The sequence below is a fragment of the Xiphophorus hellerii genome, chromosome 11 (genome assembly GCF_003331165.1).
Source record: "Xiphophorus hellerii strain 12219 chromosome 11, Xiphophorus_hellerii-4.1, whole genome shotgun sequence".
In the NCBI taxonomy this organism is placed as follows: Eukaryota; Metazoa; Chordata; class Actinopteri; order Cyprinodontiformes; family Poeciliidae; genus Xiphophorus; species Xiphophorus hellerii.
In genome coordinates, this window is record NC_045682.1 from 12,738,801 (window position 1) to 12,761,129 (window position 22,329).

The 22,329-nt window shown below is 40.1% G+C and overlaps 1 protein-coding gene and 1 long non-coding RNA gene across 3 annotated transcripts; one reads left to right on the top strand and one right to left on the bottom strand.

Moving 5' to 3' along the window:
• Positions 1-33: 33 nt before the first annotated feature.
• c2cd2l (c2cd2 like) lies at positions 34-22,289 on the top strand. Of its 2 annotated transcripts, none has more exons than XM_032576303.1 (15): positions 34-315; positions 597-1,056; positions 12,749-12,844; positions 13,099-13,218; positions 13,428-13,538; positions 14,062-14,175; positions 14,330-14,429; positions 14,543-14,675; positions 14,898-14,962; positions 15,970-16,091; positions 16,307-16,478; positions 16,556-16,660; positions 16,923-17,056; positions 18,286-18,499; positions 19,446-22,289. In XM_032576303.1, the coding sequence occupies exons 2-15, from the start codon at positions 676-678 to the stop codon at positions 19,697-19,699; spliced, it is 2,121 nt and encodes a 706-aa protein (XP_032432194.1). In that variant the 5' UTR covers positions 34-315; positions 597-675; the 3' UTR covers positions 19,700-22,289. The 2 variants fall into 2 exon arrangements, with proteins under 2 accessions (XP_032432194.1, XP_032432195.1); XM_032576304.1 differs by having other exon boundaries at positions 16,962-17,056.
• On the bottom strand, positions 5,339-7,597 carry LOC116728306 (uncharacterized). Its single transcript, XR_004340976.1, has 2 exons — positions 5,987-7,597; positions 5,339-5,518 (listed from the first exon to the last, which is right to left on the bottom strand). It is a non-coding gene; the product is annotated as an uncharacterized LOC116728306 (long non-coding RNA).
• Positions 22,290-22,329: the final 40 nt, after the last annotated feature.

A 22,329-nucleotide genomic window follows, 5' to 3' on the forward strand; every position in this document is an offset into this window, starting at 1 on the left:
CCTCCTCCACGGCGCCCCCTGGCGGTCACTGCTCTTCTCTGTCAGGTCGTCATAATACACTGGTATCAGCGGCAGGGCTGTACATTCAGCACAGGTTTTAAACCTCTCCCAGGCTGTAATGTCCTGACAGAGAGCAGAAGGTTTGCTTTGGGATCCGTAGAGGACAGCGGGGAGACCGCGGCGGACAGATCCCTGAAGGGACGGAGATGGGACTCATCTTAGCCGCTGGGTTCGCTCCGTGTCGCCGTGAAGAAAGCTTCATTCGCTTTCGCTTACCTGGAGGCTGCAGCTCGGAACCTTTAAATTGAACTTCAGGTTGGTGCGAAGCTGCTGTCGATTGATTGTCTTTTCTCCGTTGGTCTGCGCGGCGTAGACCTCTTGTTTAGTCTGCACGAGTCGTTTTTTTATTTGCAGTGGAAGATATACGCAGTTTTCATTACATCGGCTTCTGCAGTGCCTCGGAAACATGCTGGGTGACCCAAAAATAACCACATCAAAGTTGGGGAGGGTGCAGGGGGGGTTGCACGTTGAATCCCTCTGTTGTAACCTGTAAATACACAAATAACAACGTTGCGTTTGTGTGTTTTCATCTCCAGGCTAAAAGTGAGTCGACCTGCTCTCAGTTCTGATCTTTCCAGCTGGACCAGAGGATATGAGAGGCTGCAGGAGGCGCTGATGGAGCTCCAGGAGTTGAGCTGGCTCTGTCTGGTGACTCTCTTCCTCGCCTCCTTGCTCATAGTGCTGGGATGGCTGCTCCAGTACTCGCTGACTGTACTGCGGCTCTGGAAATCCAGGAAGGCAGCCAAGCAAGGTGGCCGAGAGACAGCATGGCTGCAGCGGCAGCAGCATGTCTTCTCCACTCAGCCCCAACAGATACAGGCTGGAGGCGTATGGGGCTTTCTGCTGATGAAGCTGCGCTCTGGCAAGGATGGAGCTGCTGCCTCTGAGGCTGGGGTCAAAGGCCTGCTGACCTCTCTGTTCTCCTTCAGGTCCTTCAGGGAGCACTGGCAAAGAACCTGGGTGAAGGCTCTGAACGAGCAAGCGTGCAGGCATGGGGTGAGTTAAGAGCTTAAGCAGGTAAAGGTGTTTCATACACTGATGCACCTGGGATTGGTCGATTAAATAGAGGCGTGAATAGTTAAGCTGGAGTTCATGAGCCCGTGGGAGGGAGGTGTAGGAGGTTTTTTGTTTGAGTGTTTCTAATCGGTGAGAGGATGGATGGTTAGAGGCTTGCGTAACCGCTCTCAATCAATGCACAAAAGAGTAAAGAGGCGAGACTAGTCAGCGTAGCCACAGCAACACCCACACATAGTAAAAATAGTGTGAGATGGATGTGTGCTGCACAGACAGAAAATCACATCTCACCTTTTTTCCAGATGCTTGTGTCAAAACAAGCTGCATAAGTGAAAGATTCGTGGTGGTCAGTGTTTCGGGCAGCTGCCAGACTGAAAACTGTTAGAGGCTTATCATGCGTTTCTAAAGGTCCTTTTCCTTAAATAGTTCCTTTGATCTGTGTGAATCAAAAGTCTGGACTTCACAGTCAGGTGTTTCCACTGGGGACTTGCAGGGGCAAAGAAAGGCTCCCCCTTGCCCTCCTGTCACTCGCCCCACTTATAAAAAAAATGCTACAAAGCGAACGTGTGTGGGAGTTTAAAGGGGGTCAGATCAATCCGCCCGGTGAACCTGCAGCCCAAATACTGCGACTCCATCCTCACCGCTGCCAAATATAACCGTCGGCCCTGGATGAGCAGGTAAACACCGGGCGACCTGTCAATCAGACATGATGAGTTTAGCACTCAAGTCTAATTTAGGCAGAGTTTGCCTTTTTCTTTCTTTCTTTTTTTAGTATTAGCACCTTTGTTCTTTTTAATGGGATTCCGAAGTACACCTTTCCCTAAAGTATTCGTCCCTGTGAACTTATCCACATTTTGTCACGTTACAACTGCAAACCTCACGTGATAGACCAACACAAAGTAGCACAAACTGTGAAGTGGAAAGAAAAAAACGTGTGAGATTCAAAATTATTTGCAAATGAAGAATCTAAGAAGTCTGGTATGTAGGCTTTTTAGAGCAACTTTTCCTCAAAATTTGGTGGCAAATCTTTTGGCTATTTTTCTACCGGTACAGACACTGAAACATCCAGCTTTTCGTCCTTTCAAAATAGCTGAAGCTTAGTTATAAAATCTGCCCAGCTTACCTGAAGCCGCTGAAGAAAGGTCTCCCCACAGCATGATGCTTCTACCACCATGTTTCACCACGGGGATTGTTTGTTTGGGATTATGCGCTGTTAGTTGTTTACCCACGAATAGCATTTTAATGACTGCTGTGTCTTCTCGCCACTCTTCCACTAATTCCAGATTTTTGATTGCGTGGGATTGTATGTACAGGGATCAGCGCAAAAGAGGCTGAATACAGATGCACAGGATACTTTTCTGATTTTTATTAGTAACATTTAGGAACACCATTTTCTATTTTAGTTTCACTCGCCAATTGCTTTGTGCCATCACCAAAAAAATTGCAATAAAAAAAACAATAGTTTGTGGTGGTAAGGTGACAAAAAGGGGAAACGGTGAAAGGGTGTGAACCCTTTTACAGAATAATTTTGCATAATTTGTCTGAGTAAAATGGTTTTTCCTAGAAAAAGTCTCATTTTCAGTCCACTGCAGAAAGTGATAGTCGTTCCAGTGCCAGCTCAGTTATCTTTCAAGGCCCTAATTAGTTGATCCGTTTTGCCCTTTGAAGCTGTTGGTCACGAGTAACTCAGCCAGCCTCCACTGAACCTTGGCTGCACTTTGGACACTTTAATGACTGTTTTCTCCTTCCAGATGCTAGCTGCACTTTACTGTACATTCATTCATAAGACGGCCATGCAGTCATAAAATAAACCACCACTCGGCCAACATGTGGTCACTGATAGCACAATCGCCTTTTAGCAAGGCAGTTATAGGGATTGTGCTCAGATTGAGCTGTTTTCACCTTTAACCTTTAGAAATGATTAAAAAGAGGGAGACATTTTTCATTTTTTTTGGATTTGGCCGACGTGGTGAGGTGGAGAAAAGCTGCCTGGGTCTTGTTTGTCTTTGTGAGAGCCAAAGTGTGCTGAGCTCAGTCATAGCAATAAAATATCTGCGCAATCTGTCTGTAAATGTGTCTGGGTTGCATGCAAATCAGCGGATTGTTGTCGAACCCTTAAGAGCCACAGATTTCACTTGGACCCTTTCTAGCCGAGATAATCCTTGCTTCCAGGTATAAAGGTCAGATGATGTACAGTTAAAACCAGATACATACATTGCAAAGCTATTTTTTCTGACTGTTGGTCAATAAATAAGACTAAACATTTCTAGTTTTAGATCAGTAGGATTACTTAAAAGTATTTCTAGTTCTTTTGCTGGAATTTAGGCCCGTTCCTCCTGACAGAATTGTGTAACATCTGTGTAGGCCGTCTTCCTCCCGCACACCTTTTTAGCTGTTCTCGCAGATTTTCTTTGAGACTGAGCTCAAGGCTTTGTGATGAATACTCCAAATCATTGCTCTTAAGCTACTTTGTAACCAATTTAGCATTATAATTAGGTTCAATGTCCATTTGGAAGTCCCATTTTTGGCAATTTTTAACTTCTTGGCTGATGTTTTAACGTCCTGCTTTGGAAGATCCACGTAAAGTTCTTTCCTTTCAATGCTTTCCAGTTTGCGAAGCGCACCAGTTCTTCACCTGACATGATGCTGCCACCACTGTATTGCTATTTTTAAGCTTTCAAGCATCCTTCTTTTCAGACCACAGGACAAGTATCCAAAAACACTTGTACTCGACTGTCGACTTTTTTGGTTGCTTTTGAAGAGATGACTTCTTTCTTGCTGAGTGACCTTTTAGCCCAGATATTATAGCATCCAGTTCATTGTGGATAATGTCACTCTCACTTCCAGTCAACATTTTTACAAGGTCATTTGCTCTTGCTATGGTGTGTTGATTCATAACAGAGTGTTGAGCTATGTGTTTCTCTTCTTTCCAACATTTGCTTGAACAGATTAAAGTGATTTTAACCTTCAGGGAGTTTGTTATCGTTTTCCATCGAGCTGCAGCAGCCGTCTGACTTCATCTCAGCTGTGATGCTCTCGTTTTTGACTTGGTGACCAAAAACCGGACAGGAAAAACCTGCTTTAGGATTTTGTCTGGTTGCAAGAAGCAGCCTTACTGCATTCTTTGCCTCTCTTAAACATCCAGCGTCCGCCTCTTGCCTGACAGGTTCCTCCAGCAGAGGCGAAAACAGACACGAGAGCGGCGATCTGCTCCAAGGTCCCTCAAGAGTCACATTCTGCTCTGAGTCGCGCTTCACCACTCTGTTTCTGCGTGAGACAAAACAATTGTCTAAGAAACCTAATCAGATGTGTGAGCAGGGTGTGGTGTAAATAACAAAGCTGAGTGTTTGTCTTACTGAAAATGAAAGTCAGGAAAGTTCAGAGGATAAAATACTGATTAAACAGTGGGCACCTTTTTCAGTTTTTCTTTTAAACGCACAACTCAAAGAGTGTCTCTTGATTATGGAAACAAAATCAGAATCATTTTTTTTTTTTCTGTTCTGAAATCACAGACTCTGTTACTCATAGAGCTGGAAAAGTACAATGCATGAACTTCATTTGAAGGACAAAAAAAGAAATATTCATTATGTTAATCACTCTGTTTTTGTAGTTTATTAAAATTTAATTTGAGACCAGGCTTTCGATCCAGAGAAGGGGAGAGTGGCTTCCTCGGGTGGAGGAGTTCAAGTATCTCAGGGTCGCGTTCACGAAAGTTTTGTGCATGTTTTGTTTGCAACAACTCTTTATGGAGCCTCCACTCATCTCCTGTGCCAGTTTCATTTATGAAAGATCACGTGTGTGTGTGTGTGTGCGCGTGCGAGGGGGTGTGTGCGTGCGCATGTTTAAAACATCACAGACAGTTTATGATTTCTGAACAATGAGAGGGAACTCAGAAAGGAGGTCGTCTTTGTCAATTTATGTTAAAACCGTTTTGCGAGAAAGGCTATTGTTAGAAGATGGTGAAACCATCACTGACTGCATGTTTATGTACACGTTTTCAATTAATCCTAATTTTTTTCTATTCAGCCATATTGATCCATTAGACTTATGAAAAATGAATGAATGCAAAAATCCACGGCCGGCAGCTACATCATTGTTTGAGCAATCGGGAACAAAATAGAGTATTATTATTTTTGAATGTTTGTGTAATGACTCTCGGAAATTGCTATACATTTACTTAAGCTTATAATTCTATAATAACATATAGCAACTCATCCCTGCAGTAGATGAGAAGAGGCAGACAATGAATCTGATGGACAAGAAAGAGAGAAAAAAAAATTATTTATTGTTTTTACCACAAGACAAACATGTCAGAAACTGTGTAATGTGACGAGGCTGACAAAATAACCTGACAGAGCAACACCGATTTCTGACAAAACAAAACAATTTATGACCCATAGATGTCAACAACACAATAGGCTTCAACACGACGTCTCATCTGGACCTGTTAAAAAGAGGACAAAGACGTTATGATTTACAATATATGAAAATGGAGAATAAAGTATTGCTTTTGACCCAGTGAGACAAATGTCACAGATATATTTTAATTGCTTTAATTGCTTAAGGTCAAAATGACATATTTTAGTTCTCAGACTGCTCATAAAACACAAGCTGCTGTATTTCCCTGAGTGAGTGTAGCTGCTCGTTGTAGAAAAAGATGGGCCTCCTGATTATATTTACAGAAATAAAACCTTTTTTTTTTTTTTTGCAAATAAACTTAATAACTTACTAAAAAATCAAGCTTGTTTTGGGTTTATTCATTAATATTTTCCTGACATCAACGAGGAATCCTCATTCTGTCTCTGTAATGTTGACTCAGAATTGTTTTCCTCAGGGAAGACCTGACCTTGACACCCAGAGGCCACAACAATGGGATGAGAGTAATAAAGGCTTCAGAGGGCCTGAGACTCACTTTCAGCAGAGCTTCCTGTGTGTCCTATCAATGCTGCATGGAAGGGGTTCAGACAAGCTTGCTGTTGTTTTTCTCTAGTCTTTGGCTTTGGCTCTTTTTGAATGATAGTTTTATCGTAGCATGTGTTGTTGGTTCTTTCAGTCCTTGTGGTCATAAACTCAGGGCTGGATGTTATTTGACCAGGGAGGGAAGTGGTGGTCCCTTGTGTAGAGGAAAACACATTTACGTCACCCTGGCCTGGCAGATGAGCAGATGGTCGAGTGCATAGACTGTGGACAAACGCCCAGTTTGTCCACATTACTTTTCCAAACAGCGTTGTAAAGTGACCACCTGTTAGTGCAGTTGCGTCATACATACTCCTTTGATATTCTTAAAGTAATAAGACAGATTCTAGATTCCTACCAAAGAGAATTGAATCAATTCAATGTGGTCAAAACGTTCTTCATCAAAGTTTCAGTTTCAGGGTGTTCACACTTGTGCAACTGAGTTACAAGAAAGTTTCTCTTTGTTTGAGTTTTACTGAGTTAATATCACACTAAATGTGAAAATGCTTTGAAGCGATGTATCATGGTCTCATTTTTTGCATCCTACTTGACATTTTAATAGGAGTGGTTATACTTTTGAGAGCCACTGTACAAATCAGCCAGGTATAATTTTACTGAGGTCACATCACTCCTGTCCTCCTGTTGTCCTCCTACACCTTCAAGACATCAGAATGTCTGGTTTTTGACTCGGTTCTTTATCCATCTGCATGCTGAAGTATTTCCTGTGCAAGCTGTTATATTTATGACTTTGGAGATGTGATTTGACTGGGTTACTTTGCACAGAAGGCTTGACAGACTGGCCACCCTCGATACGCAGAATATAAAGCAGCAGCATCCATGGCTGACACAGGATGTGGAGCAGTCATCACAGGGTGATGGAGAAGCACATAACGGGGTGCATCTGCTTGAAAGGAAGCTCCCCGTTCTCTCACAATCTGCAATTATAAAGAGGCTTGTGATTAGCTTGGTGATGCAGTTAATTTCAATGGCTGCCAGTTGCTGGAAGATTAATGCCCTGTGATTATGCTCAAGCACTGTAGATTCCTTCCTAACGACAGGGGGCATTAGGCACTCAGAGCTCATTTAATATGAAAGTGCAGGAAACAACCCGTTTTATCCTTCAGTCACAGCTGTGGGCGAGATTAATCTTCAGCAGCCGGATTTACTTTAATATCCAACTTTTACTAAAATTGTCAGTTCCCTGAGGTTGATTGAACAAAACTGGTTAGACTACAAAAAGATAATGCATGGTCTTAATTTGACTCGAACCTTTTGCGTGACACGTCAAAGCACCGTTGTAATCGTGATACCAACATGTGCAGATGCACAGTTTGGATGTAATGTTTACAAGGCTTATGTTACTCAAGTATCATACATTCACATTCTGTAAACCAGTATTGTTTGTAATAGGACTTAGTGACTGTATCAGTAAACCCTCATTCAGTGCTGATGGACATTGTGATGGTGGAAACAAAAGAGAACAATGATAAAAATGTGGTCAAACAACAGCTGATTGTCATCGCAGTTTAAAAATATCATAATTGTGTCATTTAATAATAATCATTTTGCCTAATTTAATAATAATGCCTAATAATTTGCCTAATAATTTTGATAATTTTGCCTGCCTTAATGTTATGTTTATTCAATTTCTTGTCATTTACAATTCATTACAGTTCAATTTACCAATTGTTACAAGAAGTTGCATTGAAGGGTAATGACTTAATTTGAAGAATTAATTACTCAAAGTATAGGTCATACCACCACGCCGCGGCAGCCACTTGGAGCATTTGACTGAACTGTTTGCAGGTTATAGGACCCCAGGGCAGAGACTGACTGTGGAAAGAGCAGTTCTAGTAATAAATATCTGAAGAACTTACAAGAGGAATCATATAGAACAGGACGTGGATGGGATGGGAAATGACAAAGGAATTAGATAAGCTAGTCAGCTGAGGTGGAGCGGCTAATGGCAGAATGAAAGAGAAACTGAGGGACGGAGACTAGTTATGAGAAAAGGAGCTGAAATAAGACTCAAAAAGAGCTACAACCCAAAAGGGAGGAAATCAATGATACTACTAAAAACAAATGCGACAGACTGGCGACCTGTCCAGGTTGACCCTCCCTCCCGCCCGGAACGTTAGCTGGAGATAGACACTAGCACCGCCCAACTCCACTAGGGACAAGGGTGTTAGAAGATGGATGGATGGATGGATGGATGGATGGATGGATGGATGGATGGATGGATGGATGGATGGATGGATGGATGGATGGATGGATGGATACTACAAACAAAGGAATTTACTGATGGGGAAAAATCAAAATGGCAAAAATAAATAACTGATAGTAGCAAGTCCTCCTCCAACAATAATATACTCAGAAGCAATTAGAAAGGAACACAAACCACAACGTCAACATACCTAACTTGATTGAATCTTCATCGGTACAGACAGAGCGTCGACATTGCATAGCATGAGATTAAATCATGTGATAGTTGGTTCATTGACATTATGGTGTCACAGTAGTTTTGTTTGAGCAGTAGCACAGATGTGTGCTGTATAAACTGTGTCTCTAGGCTGTTGGGGTCAAGCCACATCATATTTTTACATATCCAAATAATCTGTGGCAGACTGTCCTAGCTAAAGGTCCTACTAGGTATGTCACAAGATTACATGAAAATAAAAAGCATGCTGGTACATTCATTGTATCTTTGTACAACATAGGAGTGCAAGGCAAATACATATTTGTGCAACGGGAATATTAATTGCCACTGAGTCATCACTTGTCTGTGTAGTCAAGGCTCATTAAAACATGACTGGTCAGTAGATTAAATGAATCCCTGAGTATTTTAGTATCAATCAGTCTAACCTGTGGAGTTTGTATGCTCATGGTTATAATGCACAGAAAGGCAGACATGATAACTTCTCACATTTTGTTGCTGTAGATTTAGACAGAGTAACTCTTTGCTCTGTAGTTTTCCTATTATACTTTGGACTATAATTTAAAAACAAATGGCATGCTGGACCTGTCAATGAACAACAGCTTCAAGAAATTTGATGCATCTAATCTGGAGAACCCAGAACTCAGTACTAAAACTTTCATACAGCCGTCAGAGTGAGGCTTATCAACATTTATGTTTGAGGAAGTAAGTGTACAAAAATATCAAACACTCAAAGCCAAAACTCATCAGTCAGACTTAAGTTCAATCATCAGAATGAGACAAGTTTATATATATTTATGCTAGAGGAAGTTGGTGTGCAAAAATATTTAAAACTAAAAGTCTGCTCAGTCATTACATGTAGATTAAAGCTGTTCAACTAAAGCTCTTGTTTTCCAAGGTGAACATTTTTTGTTTCAATATGTTGCAGTTTTCATTACAACTACAGTGTATCATGGAAGCCATGTTCCTTAAGTATGTCTTTTTCTTTTAGTGTGTCTTTGTGCAAATGTTCAGATTAGTGGCGTTGTTTTTTATTCGTCACGTGCGGTTATAAACCTTATCAATTTAAACGTGATCAGAATGCCCCAGAAGGAGCACCACATGTGTCTGCACTCCTATGCAAACAGTTTTTACTTGTTATAGTCTTGGCCTCAGATTTGCAAAGTAAACAGAAAGCACACAAAAGGAATCATCCAAAAGGGTCATCAGAAGCCAGAGGGCCAGGGTATTTCTGGCTGACCCACATGCTTTACAGAACCAGCTGGACCCAGAGGGAGTGATGCTGACAAACCTGAAATGACACCATGGATGTCCTTAGGAGGCTGTCTGCACACTTGTCCTTCTCATGGACAAGCAAAAATTCAATTCTGCGATTAAACAGAAACATTTTGCATAGTACTTCTCACAAAACACGAAAATTGTAAATAAGTATTATACGTTCTATAATTCATTACACTAAATTAAAAGCTTCGCTTGTTGTTACTCCAAAATACAACTCTGTAAAAAATGAAGAGCCCACTGAACTGAACCCCATTGAAAATCTCCTGGTTATTTCATCAAATATTGATTTGTGAACCGAGTTAAAACATTAGTGTTGTTGTTTCTAAATTAAAATTAACTTTGCACTATTTGAGGTCTGAAAGCACTGCATCTTTTTTCTTATTTTGACCATTTCTCATTTCCTGCAAATAAATGCAAAATTTTTACTTTGAATTTCAGAGACGTGTTGTCAGTAGTTCATAGAAAAAAGGAGCAATGTTAATTTTACTCAAACATTTACCTATAAAGAGTAAAATCAGAAAAACTGGTCATTTTAAGTGGTCTCTTAATTTTTTCCTGCGCTGTATATGCTAAGATCCTAAGAAATTACACATGAATAAGATGCATAAATTATAAATATTTTCAATACATAAATTCTTAATAGAAATTTTCAAGATTCCATTCCTCAGTCTTTCAATGCGAGTGTTTCTGACTTTTATTCAGTTGTTAGAGTAAAATTAGAAAATTTGTTTCAAATTCAAAATCACGTTCACAAACAGCCTGATAGAAGATGTGCCAGAGCGGTACAGTCTGCTACGTTGCTGCTACGTTGCTTCTTATCAATAGTTGCACTGTTTTACTACAACATCCTCTGGACTTGTGTAGTCAGAGTTCCCCAGCTAACCTTGAGTTCAGTTTTTATCAGGCCTTCTGAAAGTTTATATGTCATCGAACCAGTGGTGCACATAGCACTCTGGCACGTCTATTAATAAACATGACTCGAATGCATAAAATGGACACAAACACAGTGTTATCCACTTCTATTGCTAAGAGTTAGCATTGCAACAATGAGCAAATCCCACTCCAATCACACCTAATGAATATTATTCTCATTAGCAATAAGTGAAAAACTAAGTTTTTTTGAATATTTTTTAGAGACACTGCTGGAGTTACATGAATTCAGAATGTTCTCATCGATAATGTTCAAAAATACTTTATTGATTCAAAAGAGAAATGGTATCTGTGTCCAAATCCTAGTTTTTGTTAGAAGTAACATATGACTCCTTCATTTTTGTTTTTCTGAATGAGCCTTGTAAAGGACTGGCAACCTCTCCAGGGTAGACTTCCTGTTGGCCTAATGAGAGCAGATATAAAAAGAAGTGGGTATGTAGACAGTAGACAGATACACTGATGGGTTAATGAAGCTGGAAGAGTAAAACGTTCAGCCCAGATAATTAGCAGACAATGAGATGAGCTCAGATAGAACACACAGAGAATACAATTCTGGTGACCCAACGTTCCCTCGGGCTGTATTGTAATGTGATCCATGTTGGCAGCGTGGCTGTAGTGTTTCCTGAAGACATTTACGAGAATAGAAACTTGTCCCTGCTTTTTATCAATTGGTTACTGTGTCTGAGGCTCCAAAGAGCCACAAATCTGTGCTGGAAACGCTGATTCTGATTTGTGTTGTATTTCTGCTGTGTTTGTTTTTCTGATGATTCAGTGGCTCAGGCTCTGTGAAGCTTCCCAGACTCCCTCACTCTCGCCTTTTTGTCTTTTCCTGCATCTTTGCCGACGATTCACCTATCAGTCTCTTTTGTTCCGATCATATTTTTATGGTTCACCAATCTCTTATTTAACAGCAGCCACATAAACCTAACAATCTGTAGCTCATCACATATTTTCTGCAGTTTTGGATGTACAAAATGATTGGACATCTGTGCAGGTTTTCTAGCCAGCCAACTGAAGTAAACACAGCCAGTTGTACAGACCAGTCATGTGACTGCAGTGCTAGTCTACTTGGACCTATGTAAGCTTGCAGTGTTGCATTTGGCCTCCTGCCTGTCCGCCTGCAACACTGACACACACAGACACACACACACATCGTAAACTTCATTATATCCCCCTCAGCTCTTCTGCCCCGCCTCTACTGTTGTGTTTGACATAAATTGGACTCGGACCCAGCGGAACATATGCTCTGACAATAGGAGATTTGTTTTACCACATTTGCATCATCTGTGCCAGTTAAAACCGTCCAATCGAACCAACGTTTTGGTTCATATGCACAGAACCGGACCACTGGTGTTTCCATGATTTTCTTGGACTTCTTCTCAGTAATGAGACACCAGTTTGTGTTGTACGGGTTATCCTCCGAGCCAGACTCTCAGGCAGGAAATGTAGTCAGTGCTTAGTTTGCATGACTAAGCACTGACTGATGCCGTTTTTATAATGGACGTTGCTGGAACAACTGACTCGTAGGATTGGCTGAGCAGCTCCAATCAGTAGACGTTTATTAGGGGTCTGTATAGATTTCTATCAATTTGTGCTTACTACCAGAAAAATATGTTTTATTCATAGTTTTTATTTTTGCAAGTATGCATAGATCCAGATTACCATTAGTCCACTTATCCAGAAAGCTACATTTGCTTTTATTCAGTTAAGTGCAGGCATTCAAATGCAGAACACAGGTTTCTCCAATATCTTAAAAATTATTATCTTAGTGGCAGTTTGGAAAGGCACACTTTTGAGAACATTTAACTTTGGAAAGCACTAAAAATGACTTTCTCTCTCTCTTAGATCAGGAAGAAGCATTGATTGCACGTTTTCTGCTTTAGACACCACAACTGGAATCAAATATGCTTTAAATTTAAATGTCTGACCTGATAAACGAGAAATACGAGAAGTGTATTTTACTGTTAGTGAAAGGCAAAATACAGCAGAATCTTTCCTGCCATACGCCATGTGCGTGTCCTATTTTTCCTATTGTATACTTATTACAATTTTCTCCTTCTCTTCCTCCACCAGAGTTCCCTCCAGATAACTTTTGACAGCAGTCTCCAGTTAACCGCTGGCTCTGCAATAGATAGCGTGACCTGCACTGACCAGTCAGCGAACAAAATGGTAAGAAATACATTTAGACTTAATACTGCCCTCTTCTTTTCCTCACCTCAGTTCTTGTGTGAATACGTTTGACAGTGATAAATCTGCGAGTAATCTGTGTGATAACGAGTGATACTTGCTCCAGGCAGAGTTTCTCTTTCTGACAGTGAAACCTGTCTTATCTCCTCTGTCCCGTCATGCCGGACGCCACGTTTTGCAGAGGCAAACCCAAGATAGGTTTCTGTGACACGTCTTGTCCTGTCTTCCTTCTGTAGGTGTTACACTGTAAATGCTGGGTAGACACGCTGACGTTTCCTGTGACTGTGACCCAGCAGTCACCCGCTGCTGTTTCCATGGATACGTATCAGATCACTACTGCACCTATGATGGCTAAGGTATGAAAGCACAAGGCCAGAGCTGTTTTTCTGCCATTTAAAAAAAAAATGGCAGAAAATTATTAAAATGTTTTAGTCAAAATTGCTACTACAGACACATAGGTTGTATTACAGATGGAGTGCACTGACTATTATTGTTATTATTTTTGCTTTTATCTTGCTTTTTGTCCCTCTATCGGATGGGTTACCTGATTGTCCGTCTCCGACAGGTGGACGTGTCCCTGGAGGAAGTGGAGGACGAGGGCTTGCTGATATCTTGGACTTTTTCCAAGCAGCCGTCATTTTCTCTCACCGTGTCCCCGTGTAAACTGCAGAGACAGGTAAGAACATTCGATAACCGACACCATGCTCATCTGATATAGCTGTGAAGGTCTTATTTCTATCACAGCTCTGTCTCTTCCAACCAAGAGCGTCCACGCATTCAAATTTTAAAAATCAAGCGTACGCCATGCAAATGTTTTTCTTGTTTTTTCTGCTCCCAGATTCTTTTAATAAATCTGAAGCAACCTCTTAGGAATTTGCATGTGAGTCACATTTTAGCCCGTTTAACTCATCGTGAGTCACGGAGGAAATGCCACTCTTAATGCTGCAGCATGAGCATGCATGCCCCCGCTCATTTGTGGCAACCAAATATTTATCGTCAGTAATTAATTTCACAAATGACGACGGTCGGAATTAGAAAACAGGGATGTAGGACAAACTGTGAATGGAGAAGAATTTAGAATATGATTTGAAATAATAGGAAATGAACATTAAAGCAGGGATTTTAACTGGTTCTGTTTAACTCCATGATGCTCAGCATCATTAGAGGAGGACTGGATGTTGCTGTTTCTACTTTCTCAGGGCTCGGAGGCTGCAGCAGACCTGGACATGATCAAAGGAATGGTTGAAGACACGCTGTTCAGCGCCCACCCGGCCATGGTCCTCAACCTCAAGGCCTCCGTGTTTTCTAGTGTGGTGAGAAAAGCGCTCTGCTTGTGACTCAGAGGACAAATTAATTATCATCTATTCTTTGGCGTGAATGAATGCCAGGGGCTGAATTCTGCTGGTAGGTTATGGGTTTAAGTGGATTAAAACTCCGTTCTGCACTTTTATCCCTGCACACTCCCAGTCCCCAATGGACCATCTCTCAGTGGGAGACAGCGCCACATCCCACGGGTTCTTAGTGAGGCGGCTCCTTCTCCAGCAGCTCAGGGTGACCTTAAGTAAAGGTCAGATATTCTCTCCCTGCATCAAATCGTTTCCGCTTAGCTTTTTTTAAAAAAAATTTTATTCTGCTGAGAGTCGAGCTCTCACTTCCTCGCTGTGTTGTCTGACCACACAGGCCTGTGGTCCAGATCAGGGGAGCTGTGCTGCGTCCTGAGTCTGGACCAGCCGTCGGCAGAGAGGAGGACCTGCTTCCTGTCTGTGCCGAGAAACCCCGACACTGCCCTGGAGTGGAGCGAAGAAATGACTCTGTAAGCTTCCACATGTTCTTCATGGCTCTGCAAGATAAACTTTTTTTATTTTATGTAAAACATAAGTAAAGGTTTATCAGCATAAGAGTCACAAGATAACAGCAAATTAAATCAGTGTAAAAGACTCTCACAAAGTAAAGTATTTGACAGTGTTTTACATTTTGACTCTTCCACACATGTTCTCCTTCGGGTTCTGAGAAGTTCTTTTTTTGTGCGTTTAAGGGAGCTTGGCCCGGAAACCAAAGAGCTCAGGTTCAGGCTTTTGGAGCGGAGCGGCACAAGAGAGCGTAAGGAAAAGCTCAATAGCAGTTTGTTGCTGGCAGCAGTCCACGAACCTGATCAGCAACATCGTTTAGACTGCTCAAGCAAAATCATCAGCGTCTGAAACTGCACCGCTGGCAGACTCACTGCAATAGATTATTTCTAGGAAATGCTCACTATTTAGTACCTTGGAAAAGTATTTGTACCTCATGAACTTTTTCAGTGTTGTTGCCATGTTAAAACTAAAAATGCCACTTGGAAATATTTAATAGACCAACACAATGTAGCACGACATAAATTGTTTTAACTATTTTGGAAAGGGCAGACTTGCTTTTGTATTCAACCTCCTTTACTCTGCTACTCCAGAATAAAATGTTGTGCTTTGGTAAGTTAATTTTTAAATGCAGCTCTGTTGTGTGTAATTTTAATCCAGCTGTTCTGTGAAGGCCTCAGAGGTTTCTTAGAGAAAATTCATGAACAAACAGCACAATAAAAACCAAGAAACACTGCAGACATGTTAGAACTCAGTTCAGTTTCAAAATGTAACTTTTTTCCAATATGCAGAACACTTTTGTGTGTGGTGGGGAAACTATCACTACCCATTTCCCTGAATACATTATCCACATTCTGAAACACGGTGGTGGAAGTGTCATCCTGTGGGAAGCGTTTCACTAGCAGGAACCTGAAAATTGATGTTTCGGGAAGCTCTCCATCTAATCTGAATGTGCATGAGTTGTTTCATAAAGAAGAATGGGGAAAAATCTTAAGAGTCCAAGATGATAAAAATGTGCAGCTTCAATTTAAAACAGAAAAAAATAAATAAAACACTTCCACTTTACAACCATGTGACATTTGTGTTGGTTTATTACAGAAAGTTCTAACAAATTGCTCTGGGATTTGAGGGTATAGAGAGATAAAACTTTGAAAAGTCTCTCAACTACAGTAAAGGATCACATTCTGTATGTGTTGTAAAAATTAAAAAAGTGTGTTGGAAGTATTTGTAGTGACATTTCTTTATGCTCAACCCTGACAGAATTTCTTCCTGGTCACGCCGCCATCGCCATGAACCTTCAGTCTAAAACCCCGACTGGGCAACATGTTGTGTGTCTCAGCTCTGGCCCTGGCTCAGCACCAGATGCTACCATCAGCACCGAGGTGAGAACAAGATGCCTTTACAATTTTTTAAAAAACTTTTATAAAGCTACTTTCATCCATTAGAAGCTTCTTTTTAATCTGTCACAAATTCAACTTAAACATTTTCCCATTAATGGAGTGTTTGAATTTTTTAAGTTACCATGTTCTTCTGATCTTTACAGTTTTATTTTTTCTGTTGAATGTTACATCTTTACCTATTGCTTGTATTTTTCTAGCTGCTGTATGTAGAAACCGTAGACCCTCGCAGTTCCCAGAACGCTTTCCCTATTCGCTCCTCGTTGACCCCTACGAAGAAGGTCGACGTGGATCGAACAATCACGCCAGATGGCACCATAGTCACTACCGTCACCACCGTGCAGTCGCGAATGAAGCTTGATCGCAGTCCAGGTTTGTCTGTAGAGCCGAGAATTTTATGGCGCCTAGCTGCCGTAGATTAGTAACTGTACAGTCACTTTGCCTTTCAGGTGATTCCCCGCTGCGTTCACCATCCAAAGTCGAGGTGAGCGAAAAGAAAGCAGCCGTGTTGGTGGACGAAAGAGGCAGCAGCAGCAGCAGCCCCAACCCGAGCAGTGAGTCCCACACTGAAAACCAGACATTGTTTTGCAAAACAGATGCAAAGTAGGATACGCTGCAAGCAGGGATGTAACACAAGTAAAGAAGAATGCACTTCTTTTACACTTTATGCACTCTGTCGGTCTGGACGCTTCTCTTCAAAAACCTCTTGTAGCTGTTTTGTAGCACTCGCATCTCAAATGTCATGCTTAGACACAAACGTTGTTTCCGGTTTATTAGTGTAGCGCTGACATAGATGTGTGTGTTTGTGTTGCTCAGAGAGCAGTCGCCTGTCTAATGGCCTGGATCCTGTTGCAGAGACAGCCATTCGGCAGCTGATAGAGTCTGCATCCAAATCAGCCCGGAAGACGCCAACAAAGAGGAGCACACTGATCATCTCTGGCGTGTCAAAGGTCAGAGAGCGGACACAGTGTCCTAAGGAATCCAACTAAATATCAAAATCATTTTTTTCTGCCTCTTAGTAAAGTGAAAATATTGATATTTCAAACTTTGGACCTATTATTAAGAAAATATGACATTGAGCCTGACAATGTGTGCGATCTATGTTTAGTCTTCAATTACATCCCCTCCACTGTACCAGAAAATAGTAGAATGGAAATCTTCTGACCTCATTTTTGCATGGACATCAGTAGAAAGTGTCAAGTGTGTTTAAATCAAAGATGCCACATATTGTTAGAGTGTAGACACAGATTTCTGATTTTATATATAGAAATATATACAGAAAAAGTGCAAAAATATTGATACACGTTGAACTTGTTCCTGTTTTTCTGTAGAATCACAGTCTGGTCTGTTCTACATTACTTGCTTCATACAAAGGGTCTGGACTCTTGTAAATTGAGAAATGATTGCTTCCTGGAGACTTTGTGGACTGTGTCGAAGTTTTAAACTCTACCCAGTCGCTAACGTTTGGCTGTCTCGTTTGTAATGCCCCAGTTCGACTTTATGAAGCTTCCTGGAAATTGCCTACGTTGTAAACAACCGTCTTTCACTACGAAGAAACAAATACTGAGCCCGACGAGGGAGCTGTTTCTGTTGATTTAATATTTGGAAGTGTGGCCAACAGACTGAACCACATTGTTTACTTCCTCCGCTACCGTTGCTAAAGCTACAGGCAAACTACAATTCTAAAACAGCGTAGAAAATTGACGTCATCGTTCACAACTTCTCTGTCTGTTCACTGACTGACCCAGTTAAAATCCAACGTGAGAAATTGAGCTCAATGGGAGAAATCACACGCAGAGTACCAAGGGGAAATGAGAATCAAACTGAACTGCGTAGGAAAGCAATGACCCCCAGGATGGTACAATTAGTTTATTTAATTATAATTATATTAACCTCTTCTGAAGATTAGCATCCCCACAATATGATCACTTGGGGGTACCGGGGCCCAAAATTTTACATTTTTTGAGAGGATGACTAGTTATTGATTCTTCCACCTGTTGTGTGATCCTCTGCAGCTCCTCCAAAGTGACCATAGGCTTCGACCTTGGTGTTCAGCTCTGCCTTAATAGGCTTACAAATACATTTGGAATCGCTGTAATAGAAAAACCAACAGCTCTGTTCAGTGTCACCAACCTCTCTCTCTGATAATCACTCATGAACGTCTCCATATTTCGATCAGGTTCCTCTCACCGAGGACAACTGTGCACTATCAACCGGCTACGCGGCCGCTATGGATGCGGCCATGCACGGCAACCACTTCAGGTCGGGGCATCACCAGGACCCTGATGAAACCACTCCCTCTGACGTGTCGGAGCGCCCCTCTGTGGATGACGTGGAGTCTGATACCGGGTCCGCTGGCGCCTTGGAGACGCGCAGCTTGAAGGACCATAAAGGTAACGTCAGAGGAAGAGGTATTAAAATGTTCGTTTTGCAGTATGAGAGCTTACTTGTTCTTATTTGCTTTAAAATATGATTTATATTATAGATTAATTTATTTTTTAATGATTTTTTACTATTTTGTTTACAATGCAAGTACATATTGTATTCTTACATAACTCTAAAATTGGGAAGTAACTAGTTACATTTACTCATTTACAGTTTATTGAGTAACTTTCTTGAAAAAAATTTACTTTTAGGAAATTTTTTGGAGTAATTTTATTATAAAGTATCGCTACTCTGTTTGAGTAAAATTTCTGGATTCTCTACCTGCTGAGTAACTTCACTGAATGAAAAACAAACATATTTTAAACAAAAATTCACCTGAGTTTTTGTTAAAGTTTCATTAGTTTTATATTGAAAGAAACTGATTTGGAAAACCATATATTTTGCCTAATTTTTTCATTTTTTGTTATTTGTATGAATTGTTGTCATTTTGGTCCTTAAAATACCAACATTTCCACGTAACTTTACATTTTGGTTCATCTGATTATGTTATTTTTAAATATTAAATGATTGATAGTTTGATCAATTACTCAGTACTTGAGTAGATGTTTTACCAAATACTTTATTACTCTTAAGTAATTTCTTGGATGGCTACTTTTTACTTTTAATAAAGTAAAAATATGTCCAAGTAGTTTTACTCTTGCGTGAGTATAATTTTTGGGTACCTCTACATAACGTTGACTTCATCTAACCAATCGTAGTTTACAGAAGTCTGGTTGAGCAAATACTGCCCTCTAGAGGCTGTAGTGCAACATGTGCAGAATCCAGATTAAATTGCCTGTTCAGCAAGCATAATTAGTGCTAATAAATTAAATCAACGAAGGGTTTATGTCAGGAATCAGCTGGTTATTATGTAGCTCTGTGGGTGAGTGATGTGTTTTCCTCCGCTTTCTGCAGTGGGCTTCCTCCAGAGCGGCTCCAAGCTGCTGTTCCGCAGAAGACACAGAGAAAAGGAGCCCTGTCTCAGCCAGTCCCACGAGGACATCTCCAACATGGGCAATAACTTTGCAGCCCCGGCCACGGGCCCCACCCGCAAAAAGTCTGGCAGCTTCTCCCGGCGCATCATCAAGCGCTTCTCCTTCCGCTCGTCCGGCAAATCGAAAGGCAAGGCTGCTGCTACCAACGGAGGAGCGAGCTCTGCGGATAATTGATTATAATCATGAAAGGGAATATCAAAGGCTCTGTGATCAGCCCTTAACAAGCTGACAATCCCAGTGGGTTACAACCTGCACTTCCTGAAGGAAGGGTGTTTCTGGAAGGAAAACTCTCTGAAATGATTCTTGTACTCCTTCAGTACAAAAAAAAAAAAAAAAAATCATGAGATTAATCTAAAATGGGTTGGTGAACTCGGTTTTCTTTGACGAGAGGTCTGCTGCTCAGTGAAAACAGTCGCTGTAGGGGATTTTTTTCTTATCCCTATTTAAACACAAACTGCTGTGTTTGATTAAGACGGGTGATGGAAATACTCTAAAACTATATAATTATGTAAAATCGCCAGTGTGACGTTGCTGGATGCACTTTGGACTGAGGTTCTCTGCTTTTTTTTTAATGGCACATGTCAAATTTTGAAAGTTGTAAAAATATAATTTATTATTATGTGTGTCTCTTAAATGCTATTTATTTTCTTCTGCCAAAACCAAGTCATTCTAGTTGCATTACTCTGTAAATTAATAACAGGTGTGCTTTCTATGCAAATTTCTTTTTAAATTCATTTAGGTAACATAAATGCACAGCACAGTTCAGCTGAGATAGATTTCTGGTATATCTGCTTAAAAAAAAAAATCTTGTTTCATGTTTTATCTTATACCCTAAATCAAAAAAGATATAGCATTTATAATAATTTTGTTTTTATGTAGTTGTTTTCTGTGGGATATCATATGTTAGGTTTGTCTTTGAAGGTTCAGACAGACTTTTTATGCTGGGCAATAATTTTATTCATTCTGAATTTAGTTTTAAATGGTCAGGTACTCAAAGGGATTTCATTGCTGTAAATACTTTCATTATTGTGCAACAACACTACTTGCTCTGTGTTAAATAGCTCTACGTACAATAATTCTCTACAGAAAATCCAGACTATTTTATTATCACATTGTGGCCAGTCAGAAGTTTTGATTTTCTTATTGGCATTAAATATCATTATAATGATTTTTGAGCAATTGAACCATTATTTTTTAGGGTGGGATAATAATCATAATTAAAGCAATTTTACTGAATGAAATTGTTTAAAAACTTTGGATTTGATGCTGTAATCCACAGAATATCAAGTGTATGTATGTATATATATATATATATATATATATATATATATATATATATATATATATATATATATATATATATCCACCTCCAGTCTTCAATAGCTCTCTATTGAGTTAGTTGGATTCTTTCTGCAGACTTGCCTCTTAAACATGGCGGTCCATTAATGTTGGGACTCCATCAGAACTTACTTCCTCTATTCCACAACCAACTTCTGCATCTAAACCATCTACCAGCTGATTTCAGGTACAAGCACCACTAGCCACTAAACAACCAGTTTTGTCTTTAATTGTGAAACTTTTATCAAGCATGTGATTAGCTTGTTCATATAGACAGAAGCTAATTTCAGTGGAGTTTGAAGCTGCCCACTTTCAGCAGATGCTTCTTTTTTTCTGATTCATGTTCTTGTAAATAATTACATTACTGTTGCCTGTTTATGAAAAACCTGCACCGGATTGTGCTTGAACAATGTAAACTTTTATAATTTTTTTTATTTGAGGTAATATTTTTGGTTGGATTGCTCAGTCTAGGGTACAGTTTGGAGTTCCAACAAGACAATAGTCCCAAACACTCATTAAAACTAGTTGGTAGTGGAAATTCCCAACTTTAACCTCATAGAAAATTATTTAGCTTGATTAAAAGCCAAGAATGTGACAAGAAACCAACCAATTTTTGTAAAGAGTGGTCACAAACTCAGCCAGAATTACACCAGAAGCTTTTTAGTAACTAAAAAATTGGATGGTGTCATTTAATCAAATGTCAGTGAAGGTGTATGATATATGAGACTGAATATCTAATGTCGTCCCTGTGTGGATTAGACAAAATCCTGCACAAATTCAAGGTTGTTTTAAAATATTATTGAATCTGATTGTTACATCATTCCACCCAGACAAAAAGCAAAAATCAAAATCACTGTTAAAAAGATTCAGATAATTTTTATTAATGATGAGTATTTGCAAGACTGTCAAGAGCGTTTGGAAAGCGTTCAAGGTGGCTCAGCTCAGGCAAAGTGAACATGGAATGTGATTTTGTGTGGAAGCAGAGGGACTGCACTCAGGGCTGGAAATTCAATTATTAGTAACTGTACATTAGGAGGAAAACTGCTGCACCAAACTGTACAGGATTTCAGCTGTTTTTCAGAAAACCTTTGAAGTGACTGCAATAATTTTGCGACATCAGAAAAAAACAAATTAAATAATTAAATATCCAGATTTTTTTTTTTTTCCTCATCCACCAGAAGCGACGTTAAAGGATCCCAAAGCTGGAGCCACTGCTCTCTGAGAAACATGCTGTAAAAAATAAGTACAATTAAATTAAAATGTGTAACAACGTAAGAAAAGCCACTTCATTCTCTCAAGGTAACTCTGCAAGACTAAATAAAAATGTGACGTTTATGTAAATCAGTGGCTTTAAATTTTAGGATACATATGAACTCTATTGTACTTTAAAAATCTAATTTATTGCAAATAAATTATTTTTCAAACATCAAGTTGTTTTTGCATTTTGTTCCAGAAGTTTGTTTGGG

What these genes read in the sequence shown, in the direction of transcription:
- c2cd2l (XM_032576303.1), top strand. Translation starts at nt 676, where the DNA reads ATGGAGCTCCAGGAGTTGAGCTGGCTCTGTCTGGTGACTCTCTTCCTC. An exon ending in CAGGGTGACCTTAAGTAAAG is followed by an intron (nt 14,430 to 14,542) that starts GTCAGATATTCT and finishes CTGACCACACAG; the next exon opens with GCCTGTGGTCCAGATCAGGG. An exon ending in TGGAGCGAAGAAATGACTCT is followed by an intron (nt 14,676 to 14,897) that starts GTAAGCTTCCAC and finishes TGTGCGTTTAAG; the next exon opens with GGAGCTTGGCCCGGAAACCA.